Source organism: Chamaea fasciata, unplaced genomic scaffold (genome assembly GCF_029207755.1).
Source record: "Chamaea fasciata isolate MVZ Bird 193981 ecotype frontalis unplaced genomic scaffold, bChaFas1.0.hap1 SCAF_4, whole genome shotgun sequence".
NCBI lineage: Eukaryota > Metazoa > Chordata > Aves > Passeriformes > Sylviidae > Chamaea > Chamaea fasciata.
Window position 1 is genome coordinate 27977543 of NW_027094089.1, and position 25232 is coordinate 28002774.

Consider the following 25232-nt stretch of genomic DNA (forward strand, 5'->3'; position numbering starts at 1 on the left):
CTAGATAGTACCAGAAAGTATTTCAGCAAGCTAATTTTGCCATAGTGTTCTGGATCAGACCTTACGCAGGATGCTTCATCCCATTTATAGGAGGAAATAAAGAAGGAAATGTTACAGTTATATTTTCATGATTCCTGTGATATATGTGATTTATATGACACTTTTGTAATAAAAACACAGATTTGATGCTGTAAATGAGATGAGGCTAGATAGATTCCAAACCTGTTCAGTGAGGAAAATAATATGGGAAAAGAGAAGGGAAGTACTGAACAAAAGACAACAAGTGTAATCCCCTTGTAACATAAGCATCTGAAAGGACTCATTTCTTTTCTTCTGGTTACAGGGACTTGCCATGAGGTGCTAAGCCTTTTTTCATTGATTCAGAGAGACTGGACCTAAATGGCGCAGCATGACTTTGCTCCAGCCTGGCTTAATTTCCCTACTCCACCATCATCAACAAAGGTATGTTTTATATTGTTCTTTTGAAAAGACAGCTCTCATTATTAGGGAAGTCTAAATGTCATAATCACAGTAAAAATGCAAATCTCTTCATGAATACTGTGATGACAGATGACTCCAGTTTTTTTGCTTGAGCAGCTTAATTCATGGAAAGAAGCACATGCCTGGCCTTGGCTGTGGCTGGTTTAAGATTGCCTTTATCAGATGTTTTAAATTGTGTTCCATGCTAGAAGTACCAAGACAGAGCATGTACTTGAAGTTCTTGCTTCTGATTTTTAATTGTGTCCTGTAAATTTTACAGGAGTATTTTTCTGTCATCCAAGCGATTAAAACTATGTTTTTTTAGACTTTTTGAAATGCCTCTGCATTTGAAGGTGGAATGCTTGTTGCTGCTGGTGGAGTGTGGTGCTTTCATACTGTTAGGCATCTTCACTCTGGTTGTTTCATCTAGACTACTGTTACTTCATATAATGAGACAGCTTGGAAATGGGAAATAATAGTCTCTTAATTGCTACAATTTGTAAATATTCCTGAAAGTCTTGAGTATGTTGTCTTGGTTTGGGAAGACAGGTATCTGCCAGGTAAAATTACAATCAGAGGCTCTTTGGCAAAGATTTGGGAAATAGGAATAGCAGTTCTTTACTAGTATATAATACAAAGCAAACAAACACAAAAAAAACCTCCCCCCCCCACCCCCCCCCCCACCAAACAACTACAGCATTAATGACAAACGACAACAGTACCAAGAACCTTGAGGGCTTTGTTTCACAAAACCCAGGGCAGTTTGGTTTCGGTGTCCCTGCAGGATCCTCAGAGCACCAAGCTGGAACAGTGGAAAGTCCCGGGCTGGTCGCTGGGATGGCAGGGTGTCCCGGCAGGCAGGGGCAGGATGTCCCGGCAGCGCAGGGGGTGCAGGGTCACACTGTAGCAAGAGGAGCAGCGCCGAAGAAGCCGAAGGCGAGGCAGGGCCTGGACCAGCTCCCGCGAGTGGCAGGGAAAACTCAGGATTCAGGCCGAACCGGTGATAGTATATTTCCCAGGACTGGATCCCTTTGGCCACAGTGAAACTCCTCCAGCCAGCAACAGCCGTTCTCCGCTCGGCGTGCTTTGCGGCGGCTGAGCTCCTCGAGGAGCGGTAGACACGCGTCTCCCCGAACGCCGGAAAAAGAAAAGCTCGCAGCTGCCTCAAGCTTTGTCTTTTACCTGCGTTATCTCCACCTTCCACCTTTGTCCACCTCTTTGTTTCGGTTAAGTACTCTCAAGTATCCAATACTTGGTCTCCTTGGTAACTTGTGGGGAAAAAATTCTTTGGAGAAAGAAGGAACAAACCTAACCCCCAACATATGTCTATCTCAGAAATGTTTCTTCCCGGCCTATCTTTCTGCTCTTTCTAAATTTGTGCAAATGCAGAGGCAGAGTCAGCATTGGATATTAAAACTCCTGTCATCTGCTTCCCTATTTGTAGACCTGTCTTCATTATAATTGTTTGAATTCAATGTTTTTATCTGCTGCTATGAGAATTGCTTTGCTTTTCTTTAATGTATAACCTTTGTGCAGTCTTTCATGTCCACGGAAAATGGTTAGCTTAGAGAAACTTACGGCAATAGGCTTGTGGTATTGTTAAATGCACAGATAGATGGCAGTGTTAGTTTGTTCCTAATGCTTTGGTTCTGTATGTCTACCCAAAGATAAACACATTATTTTAGTCAGGTCATTGAATGTCCTTATTTATTATCACTCTGTTTATGTCTCTTCTACCCTGACCTAACTAGATTCTTTGTTTAGTATAATCTGTTTCTGGGAAAATAAAGCCTCTCAGTTCTGGGTTACAGAGTGTCTGAAAATTCAAATTAAGGAGTCTTTCTGTTTTCTTTCTCTGTGATTTCTGATGCATTCAATTCTTGTGATCTGATTTTTTCAATGTAATATGCTTTAAATTGGAAAAGTATTTGGGGCTTAATTTGATATGGTGTCACAATTGCAAAACAATCTTCACTACTTATTTAAGGAGTGTGCTGCAGGAGCTTCACCTGCATGCTTTATCTGCCAGTATAGCAGGATAAAAGTAAGTTCCAGAAGTACTCTTGTACCACTAGAAAATATCTGAGGTATGGGTTTTATTTGTCACCTAATTTCTGAATTGTGAGAAATTTTGTTGCAAGTTTTTGGCTCCTGTTCTCTTCCATGATTCTTTGACTCACGGAGTTTAGTTAGATTTTCTTCTCTTTCAAAAACTCCATCTTGTATGCTTAATCTGTTGTAATATTTGTGTGTCATTGTTGAAATGTACCTTATTTCTCTGTATTACCTGCTCCCTCAATGATAAGCATTCTGTGATATAGAGCACATCTGGATATTAAGTGCTTGAAAAGTCTGTTTGTCGTTTTTAGCCTACAGAATAAGACGCGTGATTCCCCCACAAGACAGGTCGCAGGTTTTGTGGCCCCCTGTCCCCTCTATTTCCTAAAATAGACTTATTTTCTGCTGTATATAAAAAAAGCAGAAGAGAACAGCAGAAAAGAGGGATGAAGAGGAAGGCAAGGTGTCTCATGTTTTGTGCAGAATGGAGCTGGGATGGGCCTGTGGTATCAACAACATTTAGACTTGAGAAGTAGAAACTGAGCTCTGCTTGGTCAATTTTTATATTCCTGAAGTGTAATCATTTTCAGGTCTTACACCTGCAACACTCTGGTTTTCCCCTTGAGCCCTTAGTAGCTGAGATTTTTTTCCTTACATAGCTCAAGGCTGACATAGAAACGTGCTACCAAGAAGCTGTGGTAGTGAACGAGCTTTTTAATGTGACATACAGATTAAAGGTTGATTGAAATCCATCTCATCTATTGCTGCTGATTTCCTTTTAACAGCAAGCTTTTCTCATCTCTCTGTCAATTACTCAGCAACATCCACCTAAAAAGGTGTGTATCTGTCACTCAGTGGGTTTTGTTCAGGTCTGGAACTAACGTGTTTGTGTCAGTGCAGTATTGGAAGATGGGCATCTGGAATGGGGAGGTGTTGTGAATAGTGAAACCATCTTGGGATATGGACAAAACTTTTAAGGAAGTATTGTTATAAAAAGGGTATAGGGACATTGCAGATGGATAGAGTCAATTTTACAAGTTCACTTTTACTTCTTGTTAAGCAATTAGACTTCCTGTATTTCTTAAAATCTCTGTTGTTTCTATCCCTTTTCCTTGATTGGCTGAACCAAGTCAGATAATTTTGCAATTTACAGAAGTTGCCAATAAAGTTCTTTTTGATTGCACAGCTTACTTTCATCTCTGCCTCGAGAGGCTTCGTAGACACGTACCTCCATCATGTGGAGAAAATGCAAACTGCATGATCTTTGCACACTGCTTAGAAGCGTCAGATTCATTATAGCATGTACAACTCAAACACAATACATAAAATGCTGTCAGTCATAGTTTGTGAAAATGTTGATTGTTTTGCAGTTAATACAAAAAAAAAGGCAGTTAAATTCCAAAAGCAATATTAAGAGGTTGTTGTAGGTAAATGAACACATGAAGCATCTTCTAAAATTTCACCTAAGATTGTCAGATCTAGCACTTTCTGAAATCTTTGGCAGCTTAGTCAAAATTTTTAAGGATTTTCTTTCACTTTAATATTTAGATTAATTTGGTAATTTTCGAAGTACTTTTTTTAAATACTTTTTTTCAGTTTTCTGGTTTTGCTCTCTCCAAGGAGAGTTTGTCAAGTAATTCACGTCACAGGTCTCAGATTGAGAGGGTAGTCCCTGTACGTTTGACTTCTGTATAATTTAAAAATACATGTTTTGATTTTTAAATATGTACTTACTTGAGTTTGAATTTTAAGCAGTGAATATTGAACTTCACCTTGAGCTCTACAGGGGCATTTTCCATAGAACTTTGGCTGTCTTTTTTGTGTGTGTGTGATTTCCTCTGTGAGATGGATGGGAAAAAGGAAGTAATTTTACAGGTACACCCAGAGAGAAGTTATGAGGAAGAAATGGGTTGGGTAAGGCAAGGTGTTTTTTGGTCTAATCCCTTTGGGTATGAATTCTAGTCAGGATGCAGTTTGATTTCTTGGTGGTATTCTCAAGATAAGATTTTAGTTTGCTTTTTTAAGTTATAATGACAAGATTAATGAATTAGGCTTTATTTGGGTATAGCTGCCTTGGGTGGAAGTGATTCCTTGCTTTCTATAGAATGCACGTATGTAGTCTCTGAAAATCCAGATTAAGATCCCAGACTTCTTTTCTGCCTTCCAAATTGTGATCTTCTGTCCTTTCTTACCTTTTTAAAAGTTTTTTTCTTCTGCTGCAACGCATGTCACTTGTGCTCTGTTTTGCTGCCAAAACAAAGTAGATGCTTTTTACCTTGTGTCACAGACATGTGACTTAAGGGCTGTTTCAGTGTCCTGGAGCAGAAGATGCAGCTTCCACTTTGTTAGCCTGGGAGATGGTGACACAGGTCTAAATGTGAGGACTGCTGCATTGTCTGTCATTCAAAGTTCTTGTAAGAATGAATTGTATATACTGTGAACAATGTGCATGTTGCGGTTCTGATGATTAAGTTTTGTTATTAATCAGATCTCAGGTCTACCACTTATTCTTCTTTACAGTCATCGCTGAATTTTGAGAAACATTCTGAAAATTTTTCATGGACAGAGAATCGTTGTGAAGCAAATCGCAGAAGACACAATTCTTCAGAGGGTTTTGATCCTAACATTGGAAGGCCAGATGGAGGTATAATTTATGGAGCACTGTGAATATGTTTGAATCATTTCTTTGTAGCACTAGCTAGAAAGGAAGTATGATGATAGCTCGTCTATGCTAAATCATTTTTCTTCAGTAAAAGAATGATAATGAAAAGACACCTCTGGGAGAGGATGTGAGCACTAAGGGTTGATTAAAGTAATGCGATTCCAGGTGTATTTCTGTCTTGAGTAGGGTAAGAGTGTTAAGTTAATACTCTAGCCAACAGCATATAAATGAACAGCCAGAAAAAGAGATTGACTTGTTGTAGCATTGGCTGGCTGTCTTTTCTGTGCTGCTTATGCGAATGAAAGCTTGTTTCCTATGCTACTGTATCCCAGTGTATAGAGCTTATGATTTACCTTTTATAACAATTCTGCAGAGTAAAATATTCTTTTAAAATAGTTTGTAATTACATCTCTCTAAAATTTAAAAATCCAAGGGCATTTTGGGCGAAAAGAGAGGAATGGTTGGCGTTCACAAGGCAGAAATGGTCCAGAAAACATAAACCATCGTGGAGGGTACCATGGTGGAGGTTCCCGTACTCGTAGCAGCACCTTTCATTGTGGAAAAGGTCAGGGACTGCATGAAAACAGTGTACTTGATAATGAAACCCGGAGAAAGGACGACAAAGAAGTACCCAACCAGTTTGAGGCTGAGGATTTTGTAAGTAAATTGTAATTACAATCAAAAAGGTTTCATTTTGTCTGCATGTACTATTTTGTCCATTGCAAGTCACTTAATGAGATTTCACCAGTTTCAGATTGTCATGATAAAGAATTTTCTGTAGGTAAGGCAGCGTTAGTAGTTTGTCCATTAACTTGTTTCTCATTTTATACCCAGATTTTGTCCCTATATGTTTATGATTGTTACTTGTGTATTTAAGCGAAACTACAGTTGGATTCCCATCTGCTGTAATATGGATATGTATTAAATTCTGCACAGTTACCTTACTGGAATCTGAAATAGTAACAAAATAATCTCCATGCCTGTGGCCTTCTGTGATGCCATGCTTCAACCTTCAGTTAGAATGTAAGGGGGAGGGTGGTCTAACTCTTTGAAGAAGTACATGTTGCTGTTTTTTGCTTTCTCTGGGCAGTTCATGTAATGACATTGGCTGTTGCCTGAGATATTTTGTTGGCGAAAAGAAACAAAAAGTGAGCATTGACCTGTTTGGTTCATGGGGGAGCTGTTTAGTCTGTCAGCAGAGGTCATGCTTCTGGTGTTACTGAGATTCTTTATTTCAATCATTCCACAAATCAAGAGTTACTTTTTTAATAATGACAAAACTTTCTTTCAGCCATCTCTAAACCCTGAATATGAGAGGGAACCAAACCAGAATAAATCTCTAGCTGCAGGTGTGTGGGGTGAGTATTTTTAATGTTTTTGAATGCAAAAATGTAGCAGAGATCTGAAGTTGTTTTCTTTGAAATACAAACCTGTGTTTAGAATTATAAAGGTAGAGATTGAGAAGACTTCAATATTATTACAATGTTGGTATCTTTTTGTTAAAGGATAACACTTTGATATGAGTATCAGTCAGCTAGTCTGTAGATGCAGCCACAACTAGTATTCTTTCCCAGAGCAAGTATGCATCTTTTTTTGTAAACATGTCAAGAAATAGTCACCTTTATTTTCAAGAGGAAGTGCAGTGAGGGTTGGTCACCTAAATTAATGGTGTTGATTGCTAGCTAAAGGCTTTGTAAAAGAATGCTTCTGACTGATTAGATGTGTTGGAAGAATTTTGAGAGAAACCTGGGAGAGCTGGAAGAGTAGGTTAGCTTGCAGAGATTTAAGGTCTTTTTCTGGAAGCAAATGTCTCATGCTGTTGATTGTGTTTGTGTGTTATTTGTATGACAAATACAAACCTGAGCATGCACATTGAGCAGACCTGTAGTTGGGATTGTTTCTTCATCCTCACCTGGTTATGTTTGGCTATCACGTAACAATTCTAACGGCCTTGTTAGAGTTCTAACGGGCTTGTCAATTGCTTACCCCTAAGAAGGTGGTAACTTTAGATGGCAGGAGTTTTAAAATAATAAATGTAGTCAAAATGAGAGCATTTCTCTTTATTTTAAAAAAATACTAAACATGAAAACTTTTACTTGTATACTTGAAGTAATGCTAATACAGAGATTTTGAAGGTATTTTATTTGCCGGTTTTTTTTCTCATACTTAACTGGTATTTTTGGCATGCTAATGTAACATTAGCTATAGGCCAACCCCTCAATATAAATATCTAATTGCTGTAAACCTTTGCAGCATCATAAATAATTGGACAGCTTTCTGGTCTTGTATTGTTAGCAACTTTCATGTGATAATCTATCTTTCAATAAGAGTCTTGTTTTGTAATTGAAAAACTGAAATTAAGGCTGTTATTACTTGCTTTGGAAGGAAACAATATTCAGGACAGAGGACTGTTACAGTCCTTTCTAATATCTGTTAAAAATGTAGGCATCTCCTAGATTCAATTTTGCTTCATGTATATGTGATGGGAGCCTGTGAGTATTTTGAAAAATCTTGTCATGAGGTTTAATGAGAATGAAGCTTACAGTTACGATAACTATTTTGTAATATCTACCTGCTAAACAAAGCAAAAGTCATGTATGCTTTTATGATAGGGTTTGTTTTTTGTTTGTTTTTTTAACTGAGGATATAGTGACTATGTGAAGTAAATTGCTTACAGGGAGAGGGCATAATCCTTGAGAAGGCTCGTAACGCAATGTTGGAATGCATGTACAAGAAATATATTTTTTTCACTTTTTGACGATTTTAGAACTGTTTTTAATAGACATTCCTTAACACTGCTAATTGGCAGTTTCTCTAGCTTGACAGCTGACTGTCTCCTAGTTTGTGCTCCAGTGAACATGGAAATTTTGTCCTGTTATGTCCACCTAAAGCATGGAGTTAGAGAAACTGGTCATTGCCATGGTCTAACATGTAATGCACACCTTGTCTCATATTTATAGAATCTCAGTGCAGAGCTCTAAACTGAGCTGTGAATAAATATGTAACTAATTATTCTTTATGAAACCCTAAGGGGAATGTAAAAGCCATAATCTCTTTTGAAGTTTGTGTAACTATCAACAACTAACAGTATTTTGATTTTAGAATTGCTGTGCAGCAGTCTCTAGAACTGTGTAGCAGGCTTCTTTGAAGAATATATTTTCTTTCAAAAAGTGCAATTCCTGCATCACCAAATAAAATATTTTTAAAATTATGATTGTAGAAAATGGAATAGAACCTGTGTTTTTCCAGGTTTCCACAGTATGTTATTTGTGGAACTAATACTGATTTAACTTCCTGATTTCTGCCTGTTTGCTCTGGATCATATGGCTGTCCTGTACCTTATGAACTAAAAACTAGTGAGATTGTGTACACAGGCACACACACACATGCATGTATCTATAATACATACACACTTCTTTTTTTCTTCCAGAGTACCCTTTAAATCCTAAATCTAGATCCCAGAGAATGCTGGTCATTAAAAAAGGCAGCACGAAAGAACTCCGGATATCTGGATTCCCAGTAGTGGGAAGTCTTCACTCACAACCAATAAGGAATGGCACTGGTGCAAGTGTTTATAAAGGATTAGTCCCCAAACCTGTCACTCCACCTGCAAAGGTGAGTATTGTATACCAGTGTTATGAAAAACATGCCTAAAAAATCATGCTGTAATTCTTAATGTGCTTATTTTGTTCCTGAGAATACTGTTCCTAGATTATCACTTACTCAAGTTCCTGTATTATCATGTATTCAACACTTGCAAAATGCAACACACCCCAAAAATCAATAGAAACTATTTTTTGCATTTTTCTTTTTTAATTATAATTTAGTATCTCTTAGCTTCTCATCTGACACTTTTGAGAAGTGCTGCAGCTGTACAGGTGAGAGTAAAAATGGTGTTTTTAACTTATGGAATAGCAGTCCCTTTTGTATATATGATTTTAACAGAACAGAATTAGGTACATCGTGGAGAGGTATAGTCAGCATAATAATACCTTCAGAATTTATCTCAGTTATAGATGGAATTTATGGTATAATCTGTAAGCGTCACTCTTGTCTCTTTCCAAATGAAACTTTCCATATGCATAATCACAGAATATTCTGAGTTGAAAGGGACCGACAAGAATCATTGAGTTCAGCTCTTACGTGAATGGTCCATATAGACCTCAAACCCACAACCCTGGCATTATTAGTGCCAATCTGTAACCAGCTGAGCTGTTCTCACTGGCTTCATCTCTATTTTTTTGTTTCAGGAATTTTCTATGCCCTTGAGAGCATATAATAAATTAGTTCTTAACTCTTTAACATTTTGAATCTAAAATAATACTTTCAGCTGTTGAAGTCCCATATTTCATTTTCAACACCTCAAATATGAGTATCTTAATTGTTTTGAAATTTTAGTCTTTATATAAACAGTGTGAACAGTATTTATGAGCAGATGAATTGCTCATAAACAGCCTCTTTTCCACAAGAAAACAGATGTTTGCACTACATTAAGGTTGAAGTTATGATTTGCTTTTGCTTAATCATTTTTCTGAAGATTCTGAAAAGAATCCTTTTGTAGTTAATGAGACTTTACATCTCTGTTTATATTTCTGTCTAGCCTACACAGTGGAAGAGCCAAGCAAAAGAAAATAAACTTGGGAATGCGTTTCCTCATGAATCTGCATATGGTGTTGGCAATTTCAGTCCTTTCAAATCAACTGTCAAGGCATTTGCTGTAACACAAAATTCAGTTAAAGAGGTAAAGCAGTGGCTGTAGTTAAATCTATAAAACATTTAATTCGTTTAAGCAAGGATGGTCAGTAAATTCTATACAGAATTGTATTAAATGTGGTTTTTTGGAACTTAATGTGCAAGAAAGATGGAAGGCACATCACCAGCCTTAAAGTATGGCACAGTTTCCTTTGTAGATTTGATTTGGAATAAAAACCCACATTAGGAAATACAGTCTGATACATTCAGACTTCAAAACTGCTAAAGGTATTATTACATGTTTCAGAAGGCCTACTGTTCATTAGCAGTGCTCCATAAACCTGCATCTCTGGGTTTACATCTACACACTGTATATACCAAAATGCAGATCTTCCCTCTGCTTTTGGCTGTGAATATATGTGAAACCTGAAACAACAGATAACAGTCTTTAATTGAATTTTTTCTAAATGAAAACGCTTCTTACATTCTTTCTTTTTCTGACTTCCTACACTAGTGTAATCGGTCAAATTCTTCATCCCCTGTTGACAAATCTGGTCAGCCTCGTTTAACAAAATTGACAAGAATGCGGACTGATAAGAAGAGTGAATTTTTGAAAGCGTTGAAAAGAGATAGAGTGAAAGAGGAATGTGAAGATGAGAATCATCATGGGCAAGAGAAGGTAATTTTGCCCATACTTACTGTAGATCCAGTAGGTTTCAGACAAACTAAAAACTACTTTTTATTTTACTCTAAGTAATCGTCAGCTGTTAATTAATGGTCTTGGGTCTCTAAATGAAGGAAAGGAATTACCTTTTGATGAATTTACAAACATTGGTCCAGGTACTACTCTTCCTCCAGTGCTGCTTTGTAGTTTCTTTTTGTCTTTCTGCAGCATCTGTTAGTGCATGTTCATGACATTAGTACTTGTGTGTCTTTAGCAGCAATAAGAAGGATATATTAGGCTTTGTAAACTAACCTAATCATAGATGAATTTATGCTGGAAACAGACCTTTGAGATCATCAAGTCCAACCTTTAACTCCGTACTGTCAGGTCTGCAAGTAAACCATGTATTCAAGTGTCACATATACATGTCTTTCAAATACATCCAGGGATGGTGACTTAGCCACTTCCCTGAGCAGTCCATTCCAGTGCTTGACTGCTGTTTCTGTGATGAAAGTCTTCCTGGTGTGTAGCCTGAATCTTCCCTGACACAACTTGAGGCCATTTCTTGTGTCCTGTCACAGTGTTGGCCAGCCCCCCACCTGGCCACAACCTCCTTGCAGGCAGATATGGAGAGTGATAAGGTCTCACCCGTGAGCCTTCTTTTTCTAGGCGAAACACCCCCAGCTCCCTCAGCTGCTCCTCACAGGGCTGATGCTCCAGACCCTTCCCCAGCTCCATTGCCTTTCTCTGGACTCACTCCAGCACCTCAGTGTCTTTCTTGCAGTGAGGGTCCAGAACTGGACACAGCACTCGAGGTGTGGCCTGACCAGTGCCCAGCACAGGGGGACAATCCCTGCCCTGCTCCTGCTGGCCACACCATTGCTGATCCAGGCCAGGATGCCATTGGCCTTCTTGGCCCCCTGGGCACACCCTGGCTCATGTTCAGCTGCTGTCACCAGCACCCCCAGGTCCTTTCCAGCTACTCTGTCCTGATCTGTGGCCCTGCCTGGGGCTGTTGTGACCCAAGGGCAGGACCCAGCACTGGGCCTTGTTGAACCTCATGCCATTGGCCTCAGCCCATGATCCAGCCTGTCCAGATCCCTCTGCAGCACCTTCCTGCCCTCCAGCAGACCAACACTGCCACCCAAATTGGTTTTGCCTGCAAACGAACTGAGAGTGCAGTTGATCCAGACCATTGATAAAGATATTAAATAGAAGTGCCCCCAGTGCTGAGCCCAGGGGAACCCCACTCATGAATATAACTCCACTCACCATCACCCTTTGGGCTCAGCCATCCAGGCTTTTTTTACCCAGTGAAGAATGCACCTGTCCAAGCCATGGGCTACTAGCTTCTTCAGCAGAATTCTCTGGGAAATTGTGTCAAAGAAAGGCTTTATTGAGGTTCAAGCAGAAGACATTCACAATCTTTCCTTCATCCACTAAGCAGGTCACCTGATCGTAGAAGGAGATCAGGTTGGCCAGCAGGACCTGCCTTTCCCAAACCTATGCTGGCTGGGCCTGGTCCCCTGGTTGTCCTGCCTGTGCTATGTGATGGCACTCACAGCGCTACAGATGCCCCATCTCCTTGCTTGGTACCATGGCCATTCTGACAGGCCTGTAATTCCCTGGAATCTCCTTCCAACCCTTTTTGCAAATGGTTTCACATTTGCCAACCTCCAGTTGCCTGGGACCTCTCTGGTAATCCAGGACTGCTGGTAAATGATGGGAAAGTGGCTCAGTGAGCTGCCCGCTCCTTCCGTATGAATCCTACCTGGCACCAAGAGACTTGGGGAGGGCAGTGTTTCATACCTTGGCTGCTAGTTATCCTACAAAACAAAAAAGTTAGTTCTGCTTCTCAAACCCTTTCATTTCTCATTGGTGTTTAGATAGCCAGAAGTTCTCTGGTTTTGGTCTAATCATAGGTGCAAGAGCTCAATATATGCATAAACCACAGGTTTTTACTAATTGAGAACTTGAAGGCCTATAATGACTGTGTAGAATACGCATCAAGTTTCTTTCAGTCTGCATTGATTTATGCAGTGCTTGATTGATACTAGAGAATATTTGTGTCAAACACTACCAGCCACCAACAAGTTATAATACATAGTCCAAGTGAAGATAAGTATTTTGTTATTTAGAATGAGGTGATTACAAGCCAGTTTGCTGTAAATGAGTGGTTTAAAATGTCATATTAAATCAAAAAATCCCATAAATTACAAATCAGCCAGATAAACAAGTGATTTTTAGGAAGAGATATTAGGCTTCTGAGATATTAAAAAGGAAACAGTGCCAGCATACATTGCTCATAAAAGTGAGATTGGCTTTCCTGACCCGATCCTATTTCAGGCAAAATGCAATTTGCTGTAATAGGACTGTAGCTGTATGTGTGATCCAAAAAATGCCTACATATTTCCATTAGGTGTTATGTGACTCAGTGCCCTGAGATGGATATTGGGGGTAGCTTTGTTTGTGTGTTCAGGAAATACACAAAGATTTTAATTTAAGATTAGAAAGATTTTAGAATCCATCTAGAGATTCAGAATTATGAAATAATGAGGCAAATTGTACTCAACAGCTGAATCACACTTGGAAGAAGTTGTTTTGCCCTATATATTAGAATTTCTTAATAAATTTATACATTTTTCTTGGTATTATGTGACATGTTCTTCAAGCATATAATGTAACAGCTTAATGTATGTTTACTGTGATATGTGTTCTTAACATTACCTTGTTAACTGTTCTAAAATTTTGAAAGCAGACAGCATTTGAGTGGGAGGGAAATCGTGGTCTTGATCCTGTGCTCTGAAGTATGATTTCTTACAGGTGCAGAAGATTGAATGATTTCCTTCTGCTATGGGTAATGCTATTATATGGTCAGTTTAGGGATTTTGTTGTTTAAAATGATTGTACTCTTCTTTGTTTTTACAGTTGGTAAGACATCTGAGGCTATTTGGCTCATTCATAATTAAGAATTACAGTGCTGAATGAGTAGAGTAGAAAGAGATACCTCATATTTATAGGCTAAAGAGCCTTTAATATTTAAGTGGACCTGAACAGTCTGCTTTCTAAATAAATTTTCTTCTTGGTTTGTATTTCTTGGCTAATAATTTACAGTTGCTGTTTGCAACAGCCTGAGAAGTTGGGGTTGAGTGCATGTGTGTAAGTGAACTTGTCTGCATTTAATGAGCAGTATGCAGTCTTTCTGAATTCATGGCAGAGAATTTGCTATTCGAGATACAGGTGTTGTGACCTGTCCCGTAGACTAAGTCAACTTGAGAACTCATATGCTTTCAGACTTATCCTGACACACAGCTCTGATATTTAATTAGGAGCATTAAAAAATCAACAGCCTGTTATTTCTGTAAGTATGAAGGACACCTGAAGTGTGTTGGAATTTTAAGATGTGTGAAACTTTGCAGGAAAAATTTGGGGAAAGGCATGTAAGTTGCTTTCTGCATTACTTAATCAGTAGCATATCTTAGGAATTCTGTAGAATGCAGGTATTGCAAATGCCAGAAGGGTGAAGAGAATTACCCGTGAAGTACAGAGTCTCTCCATTTAAATTTAATTTAAACTAAACAGAACCACTGAATTGCAGCATTCCTGGGTATTTACTTGTGGATAGAATTCACTTTTACATTTTCTAATGTAAAATTATTTTTGTATTTAGGATGATGAATCCTTCAGCTTGCATAACAGCAACAATCCTCATCATGAGAGAGATATAAACCGAAACTTTGAAAATGAGATTCTGCAGGAGAATGGCAATGCTTCAGTTACACCTCAGCATATCATTCAGTCTTCAGCTTTCCCTCAGGCAAATGTTCTTTCAAGCTCGCTTGAGGCAGAGCATAGGTATGTACTTTGTCGAACATAAAGAGTTCCCTTCATGGTAACTGAGGACGTTCATAAATTCTTACTAGTTCAGAAGTCAGAATCTGAAAACTGAGAACACAAAAAATGTTTCTTGAGTAATGTCAAATTTATCTTTTAGACATGTACTAATTTAACATGAGATATACTTTTTCTTAGACCTGTGTACTGACTTGCATCCAATTTTTAGTAAAAAAAGTTTATTTCTTAGTAAAGAATATAGCAAATTACATAGTGACTTCATCCCTCTGATTTTGGTCTAGGTGTCTGGGAGGAAGAATTCTAGTAATTGCTGTTTGTATTAGTAATGCTTTAAATACTGCATCTCATATAAAACTCCAGTGAACTTTTCATTGTTATTAAAGTAATTAATTATTTTTGTAGCTGACTTGTTGACACTATTACACATAGTAATATCACAAGACAGTCCACTGGAAGGTGAGAAAGCAATTTCACGAAAAGAACTGAAACAATTCTATTATCCCAGTAAAGCGTCTGGTAGATATATGGCAGTTGTTAGGTATGAGAATGATTCTGCTGGAAAATCACAACCCCATCTGAAAGTGAGCTAGTTATGAACTCTGTCAGATTCTAATGGTTTCTGGCAACACTACAGAATGGCAGTGATAGACTAGACAGATTTTTTTTTTTTTTTTTTTGTGATAGAGTCTATACATTGGACTAGACAACTCTTCATTTTGTAGTGCCTGAAGTAGAAACTTTAATTTCCTATTATTCCTCATAAGTATGAAGAATGCAATGCACCCTGCTCTGTTCCTTTTTTCCCACCATTGGCTTTGGAAACAGAAAGCCTTGGTGTAGTCTTGGAGTAGAAACATCACTGCCATAAGTAACACCAGATGGGCTGAGTACTGTCACTGGAGTGTAGTGGATGGTGGCAGGCTCCTCAGGAGGCACAGATGGCAGGAGAGGTGGGGGAGTGGTGTTGTATCTAATGGATGGCCTGGAATATATGGAGCTTGCAGATGGTGATGGCATGGTTAAGGGCCTCTGGATAAGGATTAAGGAGCAAACAGAAGAGCAGATGTCATTGTTGGAGTCTTCTGCAGGCCACCCACACAGGATGATGACACTGACTGTCTTTTAAGGAACACCTCTAAATCAACTACTGCTGTCCTAATGTGGGTGTTTGGAGCTGCTGCCGGCTAGATCTGTCCCGAACTCGCATTAATTGGAACAGCTCCTGTACCTTCTCTCTGTGTGGGTCCTGGCCCTCAGGCAGAAACGTGGCTTTGGCGTGGAAGAAAGGTGGACTCTCACGTGGGTGATAAGATAGGTTTATTGCTGCCAGCTGGCGACGTGAAGAGTGACTTCTCTGGGCTCTGCTTCAGCTTAAGTACAGGGGGTGTGGGAAGGGGCAGGGATTAACCCAGGACCAATACCAGGTGGGGTGGGAGTTACCAGGACAAAAATACAATATACAGGACATCTGATACATGATACAGGGCGGAGAAGTCATAGGCTCTGCCAATCACCCCAGCCCCCCACCAGGGCCTGGACAGGGTTGCAGGGAGATGGACAGGACCCACAACTAGGGAAAAAACCAAAGGGGTTAGAACATGGGGTAATCTGGAACACACTGTTCTACATAAAATTGCGAAGTCCTAATTTCCCACCCCAACACTCTCCTAATGGGGGACTTCAGCTTGCCAGGTATTAATTTGGAATACCATGGTATGGGGGTTTCAGGTTGAAACCAGGCAGAAACACCAATTAAGTGTAGTGGTTTTGGTTTGCCAATTTTTCATTTCCCAGCTAACATACCATATAATGTGGTGGGTTGAGCCCACACTAGAATTATTTACTCTTTTTCTGCTGTGAGATAGGATTAGGAAAAGAGCAAAGCAGGCTCAAACTTCAAAGGGTATGAAGAAAGCTTTACTAACAAAACTACAAGAAAAAAAATTATTAAGATATAGAATAAAATCTTCAGAATACTTTTCCTCCCCCTACAACTTTATTTTCTTTCCCACTGACAATGTACAGCACAAACCCTGGGACTTAGATCAGTTTACTACTTCTAAAATAGTCTTTTATCAGTTCTCTTAGGGAGAGGAGTCTCTTTTGCTTTGTTGTGGAGGCTTCTCCACAGGGAAACAGTTCTCTCGTGGCTTCCATTCTCACGAATAGCAGTCGCCTGAAAATCTACATTCATGAAGTCCCTCCCATCTCATGCAGCCTTCCTACAGCTGCATTCATGGGCCATGTCAAGCTCATGGGGTACTATTTTAAGGATTAGCTGTTCAAAAGCAAAGGTTCTCTTCATCTATCTCTGAGATCATCCTCATCTCTAGGAACAGAGGTCTTCTTCCCTGGGGCAGAGGGTCTTTCGTCACTCTTATATCTCTCTGTTCAAGCTCTTCATGAGATCACAGCTACTTCAACATCTACTTGCTTCAATGCCTTTGCTCATGCCTGCAATTTGAACACTGCATCTCCCCATACTGTTTCCATGAATTAAAGGGATATTTTAGTGTATTAAGTCCATCACCATGGCTTTGCAAAAGAATTTCAGCCTAAGACTAAGGCATCTTCTCATTCTCCTCCAATCTGGAACTTGACTCCTCCTTCACTGACCTTGGTGTCTTCATGTTGTTTCCCTTAGTGTCTTCACTCTGTCCTTTTCTCTCACTTGAGAGAGAATCAATGTCCTGCAAGTTTCATTTGTGCAATGAAGGAGTTAATATCTTGCCCAGGATCTGCAGATTGAGATGGTTAGCAGTAGCTGAAGCGGTCACGATGATGGATTTCAGGCTGCACTGGGGGCTGTGCCAGGATCTCAGGGCTCAGTCCAGCCAGAGGCAGGGCCCGGCTCGGCCCTGCCAGGTCCATGCTGGAGGGGTGGAACCAGCCCGGCGGCAGGATGTTAACAGCTGCTGGAGCCTGGCCTGGCTGGGACGGGGCCCCTCAGCCTCCCCTTCCCCTGCCTGGCCCGGCCGGGATGAAGCCCGGCAGACTCCCTGGGAAGGGCCCGGCCGCATGGAGAGGGCCAGGCCGGCCTGTTACCTCTTCCCAGGCTGGAAGAAGAAGAGAGCTTTCCCAGGGTTTGTTAAATTTTTAACATGTGTGCTCAGAGGCATGTTCAGCTTCCTAGTGGTTTAACAAGGTGTCAGTATTCAAAACTAGTCACTGATTGGTTTGTCAGGCGCAGAGGAGACTCTAAGCAGCTCCTCTTAGTAAAAACAATTTCCATGGGTGGCTTCTTCCCTCCTCACTAAATGTCAATCAATGCAAAACCAGCACATATGGACGTGTGAAGACTACAAAAATGCTGCTTGCCATTGTAGGGAGAAAATCTGTGACTTTCAGAAAGAGAAAATATTCTTCATCCAGAGGATAGCTGAGCACTGGAACAGGATTGCCAGGTCACTGATCATAACGCCAAGCCTGACAGAGTTCAAGAAGTGTTGGGGCAGTGTTCTCAGTCACAGGATGGGATTCTTGGGGTTATTCTGTGCCAGGAGTTGGATGCCACATTCCTTGTGGATCTCTTCCAGCTCAGGATATTCTGGGAGTCCATGAAATCTTTGGCCACTAGAGGCTCATGATGTTTTGACTGGAAGATGGGAGTCAAATCTAACTCAGTTTTTCAATTCGAATAACTTTAAATAGCCTTGTTAGGATTTCTGGGCAAAAATCTTTCTTTTGTGGTATCCCAGAGAGACTGTGTGTCCACACTGCCCTAGCCCTTTGGCTGTGAGTTCAGCACGTGTGTGGACAGATGTTATGCTTAGCCTTTTTGTGGTGAATTGTACTTTGGGTCACCACCTTAGCTCCCCGGTTACTTTTGCATACCTAGTAACAGTATGGGCACATTTGGTAGAAAAGAGTTTCCTTCCTGCTGGGGAAATTTCCAACAGGCAGTAATCCTGTTGGTATCAAATTTGGTAATCCAAAGTAATTTTGTTTATGTTCACACTTCTAACCATTCTAGAATGGTGTCAATTTAAACAGACAGTGGTGCTGCTAGCATTACAGAACATTGCTTTAAAGTTAGTTAGCCATTACCCTAAATTTTACTTACATTAAAAGGAACTCTGTAACTATTTACTTCACTGAATGCAGTGTTAGTGTCTGAGCTTGCTTGTAGTAAAACTTTTAAACTCAACTAACAAATCATTGAACTGCATTTGGCGTTATGCTTTTCTGTACTATGTATTCTGTTAGAGTTTTGGATGACTTGTGTATCTTTTGGATGTATCCTGATGATTTGATTGTTGCCTGTTATGCTTTCCAATTTGGTCCAAATGCAACGGGATACAATTTCCATTTCTGTAACTGTCCTGCTGACTTTTTTGTTAAGCATAGTGCTCTTCTCCTTCTACAGTTCCAGGATTTTTTTACGGTTCTAAAAACAGTCATTGGTGGCTTTGGTTACCTGCAAATTTGCCCAGTGCACATCCACTGTATTGGGATATAGAGTTTTTTGTGGGGAGGGTTGTGTTGAAGGGCATTTTTTGCTGATGTCTGCCTAAATGAATTTCCTGGTTTATGGTATCAGCTGTGAGTTTGTCTTACTTCCCTTTTTAATATATTCACTGTTTTTAGCTCTTAAGTGTCAGCTCCGGCATACATTTTAGAAACCTCTTTATTTTTTATGAAATAGCTTTAGTCTGCTTTAATGTTTAAGGTCAAAAGATACCTGGTTTACCTGAAGAAGGTGCTAATCCTTCTGGCAAAAACTTTGCAGCAAGTAAATTTAATAACTTCACTATTAAATGTCACCATGTCTTCACCCTCAGATAACCTGTTTTCACAGCATCTTCAAATGTAAAACCACTTTCTTCCTGCTCAGATAGTGCCATACTTCCTTTGGAACTAGCCAAAACATGCTGATTATTGCATCTTTGTGAATCTCAAGCTTAGTTACCAGAGGAGTCTTTCTTCTCCTCGTTTCTTCCCCTTATCCCAAAATTCACTCCGAGCTGTTTGAGCTGAAATACCAGTGTATGTGTTGGCTGAGACTCAGTTGTGAAGAAGCCTGACACAGCTTTTGACATTAGCATGTGGTATAAAAAAGAAATCACATGAGGCTATTGCATCCTGAATTGGTTTCCATCAAGGGACACCACCAATATTCCTTGTGCTTTGCTCTGCTTTGTTATTCAGGAAAACCTGCAGAGCCCTTCCGTGTCTTTGTCTCTTCACCCTGTTCTGAGGGGAGTACATTGCTGCTTCACTAACAGTTATAAGTTACGATAAGAAAATACATTCTTCCTGTTCTATCTGACAGATCACTTACCTTAGAATGAAGGTACCACATATAGTGGTAGAATAGGGTCATCTTTGAGGGAGCTGAGAACTCAGCTTCTGTGCTTTACATACCTTTTACAAGACTTCAGACTCACACTTATGTAAGCTTTTGTTTAAAAAAAAATACAGGCTTATTAATCAATGCATTTGTTACAGGTCTTTAGACATTTATGCAGGCAGAGCTTGCAATGTCTGAGTGTGTGTAGCAACTTCCTTAATGTTGTCCTTCTTAATATAAAGGTTGTTAAAGGAGATGGGCTGGCAGGAAGACAGTGAAAATGATGAAACATGTGCTCCACTAACTGAGGATGAGATGAGGGAGTTCCAAGTCATTAGTGAACAGGTAAGACTAAGTTAATTTTCCATTATAAACCTGTAGTTGGTTATCCTAGATGCCTACCTTTGAGGAAGATCTGCAGTAAGTTTGATCATTAGGGGCATTGCTGTTCCACTACCATTTCAGTACTGTGCTTTTGGAAATACAGTTGCTTCAGAAAAATAGGATGCCAATGCTGACTGTAGCTCAAGCCTATTGACAGGGTACCAGGGGAAGGGTAGGTGGTACTTCTGAGTAGTTTCAATATTGCTGGTAGTGGAAGTGCACAGGCTTTCAAGCTCCTCAGCTTAGCCTAAGGAAAGAGAGTCTTTTTTCAAGGTTTTTATGCAGTTGCCTTGCTACTCTGAGAGCTGCATTTTCTGTTTTGGGAATTGAGAGACATTTAATTTACTAGTAACAAAATATGAAAAGGCAATCTAGACTTGATTTTTTTTTTAAATTAGATGTGCTGAGTATACTTGGTGGGGTCAATGAGAAGTAGTCAGAAAGGAGACTAGTGTGTGGTGCTAAATCTGAACATTTGGTATTTCCATGTCTAGCCATACACACACTGAGTACAGAATTTCGAATATTAACCTTTCAAGTGCTTGTCTTAGTGCACACCTTCTGCATGATCCTGAAAATGCAGTAATTCCTTTATTTTTTGCAGAATCAGCTGTTTCCTTTCTCTTCAGTGTCTTTGACTTTCCAATTGCTGAGATACCCATTTCTCTCAGCAGCATCTCTTCTGATCCCCTTCCCTATTGCCCCTTGCTCTTCTTAGCACAGATGTTTGCAGCATTGTGGGAAAGGGGACTGGATTGCAGGGAGAAACCATTTGAGAGGAGGGATCTCTGGGGCAAGATGTGTGGGGACTTGGGTGAGAACAGGGTGAACTCTCAGTGACTGCAGGAGTTCAGCACAACTCGAGACACTGGGTGGCTGGCCACAGGTGAAGGCTTGCAGGGGAGTTTTTCTTTCTGTGTACCTTTGAAAAATTGTGGATCCAGCGTAGCCCCGTAGTGAAGATGCAAAGAGTGTTGAATTGCAACAGGTTGTTGTGTTTGGCACCTCCTTTCTCTAAATGTGTCATGTTTTCACATTTCAGTTACAAAAGAATGGCCTTCGGAAAAACGGCCTTTTGAAGAATGGCCTCATCTGTAATTTTAAATTCAGCCCCTGGAAAAACAGCACTTTCAAACCTGCTCTGGAGAATGAGGATTCAGAGACAAGCAGCAGTGATACATCAGATGATGATGATGTGTGAAGACTTCTGTAACACCTGTAGAAGCTCATTTGTTCTCGTGAAGATTTGGGGATGTTTTTCCAAAAACAAAAAATGTAATTTATTTAGTAACATGCCCACTACAGGAAAAATGATGGGACTTAGCTCTGTAGGAAGTAAGGAATGTTTTATTGGGTGTGTTGAAACTCAGTATAATTTCTCTGTAGATGAATGTTGTAGAATGAGGCCTTGGATTGATCCAGCATTGACTTCCCTCATTGAAGCATTTCTGACTAGCAAAGTGACAATGTTACAAATAAGATTTTCTCACTTAATAATAAAAGCAAAGAATTGTGTCATGTCTTGCAAAGCTCCTGTCTTAAAATGTTTAAGGGAAAAAAGGGCAGCTTGATACAGTGTTTTCTTGCCAAGCCATTTCTTTCTTTCAGTGGAAATCAACGAGTCCGCTTGGTACACAAAAAGGGCAATGTAGCATGTTGGCTAAAATGAGCAAAGTGCACTAAAACTCATTTCCTTAACTGGGCTGTTGAACTGTTCTCCAAATAGCTGCTCTTTAGCCATCTGTAGTGTTGTCGTTGTTATTAATGGCAAAAGGGCCTGATGTTACAGTTCCAAATTTCTAGAATTAACTTTTAAATTGAAAGCTTTAAGAGGTACAGCAAGACCCTTATTCTCACAGTGACTTGCGGGAAAATAAGCAGTTTTATTTTACTATTCAACATGCAGAGAAGTCGTTACACTGACTGGATTTGTCCAGTACATGGGAAATAAAGTGATTTACAGAGTATTGTCTCAGTGCATAGCGGGGTGTTGTTTTTAAAACTGCTAATTTTGTTTGCATTTATATTACATGTACTCTGGCAGCAATGCAGTTGTGGATTTCAGAACAAGGTAAAAATGCTTTCGTCACCAATTCTTGCTTTTATAGCAGCAGAAGTATATATGTGCAATAACCACCTGTTTTGCTTACTCTGTGTCAGACTTTTTCTTTATGGTCTCACATTTAAAATCCAATATTGTTTTATTTATAATTTTATTTGTTTTATTTTAGTTCTTTTAATATTTTCCACAGTTGTACAAGCTGTGTAGCATAAATTCATAAGCACAACTGCTCTTGGGGATATCACATATGTTTATAATATAGCATATATATATATATATATATATATATAGACACTTCCCTGTCAAGAGGTTTATGAATTCTACTGCTTCTCATAGTAAATTATTTGCAGTTTAGAGCTTGAAAGCAAAAATATTTATAAAGTTGAGATTCTGTCCATATTTCTTTAGGAAAATACTTCTTTTATAAGGTGGCATGAATTTTGGGCTAAAATTGCTATGTTTCTCTTTCTTATTTATTATTAATTTAAATAGATATTTCTTTTCAAGAGGTTAGTTTTTGTATTAGAAGAGGCTTGCAAATACTGATGCAGTTAATTTTGGCATGGTGTATTGAAATTCTTCATTTCTAATGTCAATTTAAGGGGATAAAAATGTTTCTTTTTTAAAAAGAAAACTGCCATTTCTGTAATGATGTTTTTCCTACCTGCCTGCCTTATACACCTTTCTCCTCTCCCTTTCTTGAATTTTTTTTACTGACTTTAACACATGGGTGTGGTTTGTTCACTTTTTGATTTTCAGGTACTATCAACAGGATTTTCTGTCTATCCTAATTATGTAGTGATATGTGGATATACTATTTTAATACTAAGTGAAAATGGTTTTGCCTTGGCATTTCTCAAAGTAGGGTGTAGGCTTTCTTCCTTTCTTTATTTAGTTTAGTAATAAGTGTCACCCAAGTAATTAAGTCTCTGAGAAGTGAATATTATTATAGAAGAGCTGTGTTAAAGTTGTATAGACTTTGGAAATTTACAAGTTGCAATTGAGAACATTCTCTTTAGAGGAAGCAGAAATACTAGTCTTACTTGTTACTTTTTTTTTTGCTAGTTGATATTCTGAAACTGGTAATGGAAGCACTGATTATGAGCTGTGGGCAAAGAAGGTAGCAGGAGATGGCCAGTGATTTGCTTTGGAGAGTGAAACACTTTTACAGCCTTTGTAACTTTTCTGTGTGTGGTTTCTCCTCTTGTGTCTGCAGATATTTGTGGATTAATTTCTGGTCCTATACCTGTGGTTGGCTCTGCCAGTTCAGAGACGCCTCAGAGGTCTGTGTGGCCCCTGGTTTAAATGGTTATCTGCCTGTTTTATTAGTTCTGTTTGCCCTTCATGGTGGTGTGGGAATGGGTGAGATTTGGTATTTCTACTGAGGAACTGGATTCCCTTATGTTATATTTGCTTATGACAAAGCTGAGTACAGTATCTGTCATCTGTGTCACATTAAGAAAGTCTTAGTCACTTAGTGTGGGAACTTTTTAGTTTTTTTTTCTCCTGGGAATTGTCACTCAAAACAATCTTTGGCTTTTGTAGTATACTCCATAAAATGCATGAAAGCATTTTGTTGTATGGTTCCCCTTTTTTTTCAGGGCTTGATGATGTAGAGAAGAATGAAATCTGATTCTCTAGTATTTAACAATGCAACTTTATCAATTTTTGACTTTGTTCCTTTCCCAGGGCAATTCAAGTAATGCATTGGTCTTTTTGTTCTCTTATACGTAAACCATGATCCATTTCCAGAATAAGTCCTCTTTTGTTTTTCTGCTTGAGCAGGTGCCTGCCATAAAGAATTGAGAAGTTGGTGACTAACCTTGCCCATTTCCTTAGTGAACACTAGTAAGCTTTGGAGATAGTTTGTCAGTGCTGGGCTGACAGAGATTGATTTCAGTGATAGTAATCACAGGTGGCTGCATGCAGACGTGAATTGAAGTTACTACCATTTCTCTTCATCTTCCTGCCTTTTTTGTAAGAGAACGATGTATTCCTGATTTCCTGTTCCAACCCTCTTCAAAAGCAAACAGAAGTGATCAGTCACTCATTTTTCTGGTCTGCTGTTGATGGAGAATGTACTCTCTGCCTGCTGCTGGCATGGAGGGTACCTGAGTTTATGGTGGGGAGCTGGGGATCCTTTACCTCCTCCAGAATGAACAGAGGCCTTCCTCACTGACTTGTACAGGGCCTTTCTCTCTCTTGAGGCGTAAGAGAAGCTCGTTATCTTTGCTGAAAAGAGTGTTAAAACTACAGTAAAGTTGTCCACTGATTACTACTGGACCCAATCAAGAGTCTGAAGAAGATTTTGATGGTCATCCCAGTCTTTGAGAAATGTTACCAAGTGTGAAAGAAATTAATTTTTATTCCCCTATACAGTTGACTGTGGGGGAAACCATCTCCTTGATTTGAGATGGGGACCTCAACTTTAGTGTTTCTTTTTAAAAGAATAGCTGTTTTTCAGGTAATACATTTAAACTGCTGGCTGCTAGAAACTAGGAGAGTTTAGTCATGGATGCCTTTGTCTTTCCATTAGCAGTTTGCTGCTAGGCAGCGGCTGAGGCAATTTACTCAGCTACAGGGAACTTTTGATCTTATTAAGGATTCTTGCACTTGAGCACCAAGGGTTCCTAGCTCATTAGGATAATAAATATGTTGACCAGCTGGTCATCTTTCTTCATGCTGTTGTTCTTGGTCATCAGTGAGTTTTACTGCAAACTGAATGAGATTTGTTTTGTAGCCTGGATCTCTCTGCCGCCTTCATTAGAGGTACCTGGAAGTGCATTTGCTAAGCCAGTTCTGGCAGTGATCTGCAAAGCAGTCTGGTTCTGGATGGGGCACAGGACAGTGACAAAAACTCTTCTGTCTTAGGAGGTTTGTACTTCCTCAAGAGATGTGTAAGCAAATTCTGAGGTCTGTCTCTTACTGGGTTGCCATCTGGGAGAGATCTTGAGACTAAAGAAAAACTCATTCCTCCAACCAGTGGATCAGTAAGAGTTTCCTGCTCTGTTACTGAGTTCAGTGTCAGCTACAGTCTACTTCCATCACAGTCCCCTTGTGCAGATCAGATCATCTCCTGGATGTG

At 39.5% G+C, this 25232-nt stretch overlaps 1 protein-coding gene across 4 annotated transcripts in view; it reads left to right on the plus strand.

Annotated features, from left to right (window-relative positions):
- The window catches only part of GPBP1 (GC-rich promoter binding protein 1), a 39860-nt gene extending 17108 nt beyond the window's left edge, over positions 1–22752 (plus strand). For all 4 annotated transcript variants that reach the window (XM_066181174.1, XM_066181171.1, XM_066181173.1 and 1 more), the window contains 10 exons: positions 344–462; positions 5059–5182; positions 5634–5857; positions 6492–6558; positions 8631–8815; positions 9801–9941; positions 10407–10571; positions 14227–14411; positions 19944–20046; positions 21128–22752. In XM_066181174.1, the coding sequence (XP_066037271.1) occupies positions 400–462; positions 5059–5182; positions 5634–5857; positions 6492–6558; positions 8631–8815; positions 9801–9941; positions 10407–10571; positions 14227–14411; positions 19944–20046; positions 21128–21286 (1416 nt within the window). In that variant the 5' untranslated portion in view covers positions 344–399 and the 3' untranslated portion in view covers positions 21287–22752. The remainder of the gene's footprint in view (positions 1–343; positions 463–5058; positions 5183–5633; positions 5858–6491; positions 6559–8630; positions 8816–9800; positions 9942–10406; positions 10572–14226; positions 14412–19943; positions 20047–21127) is intronic.
- The last annotated feature ends 2480 nt before the right edge of the window (positions 22753–25232 follow it).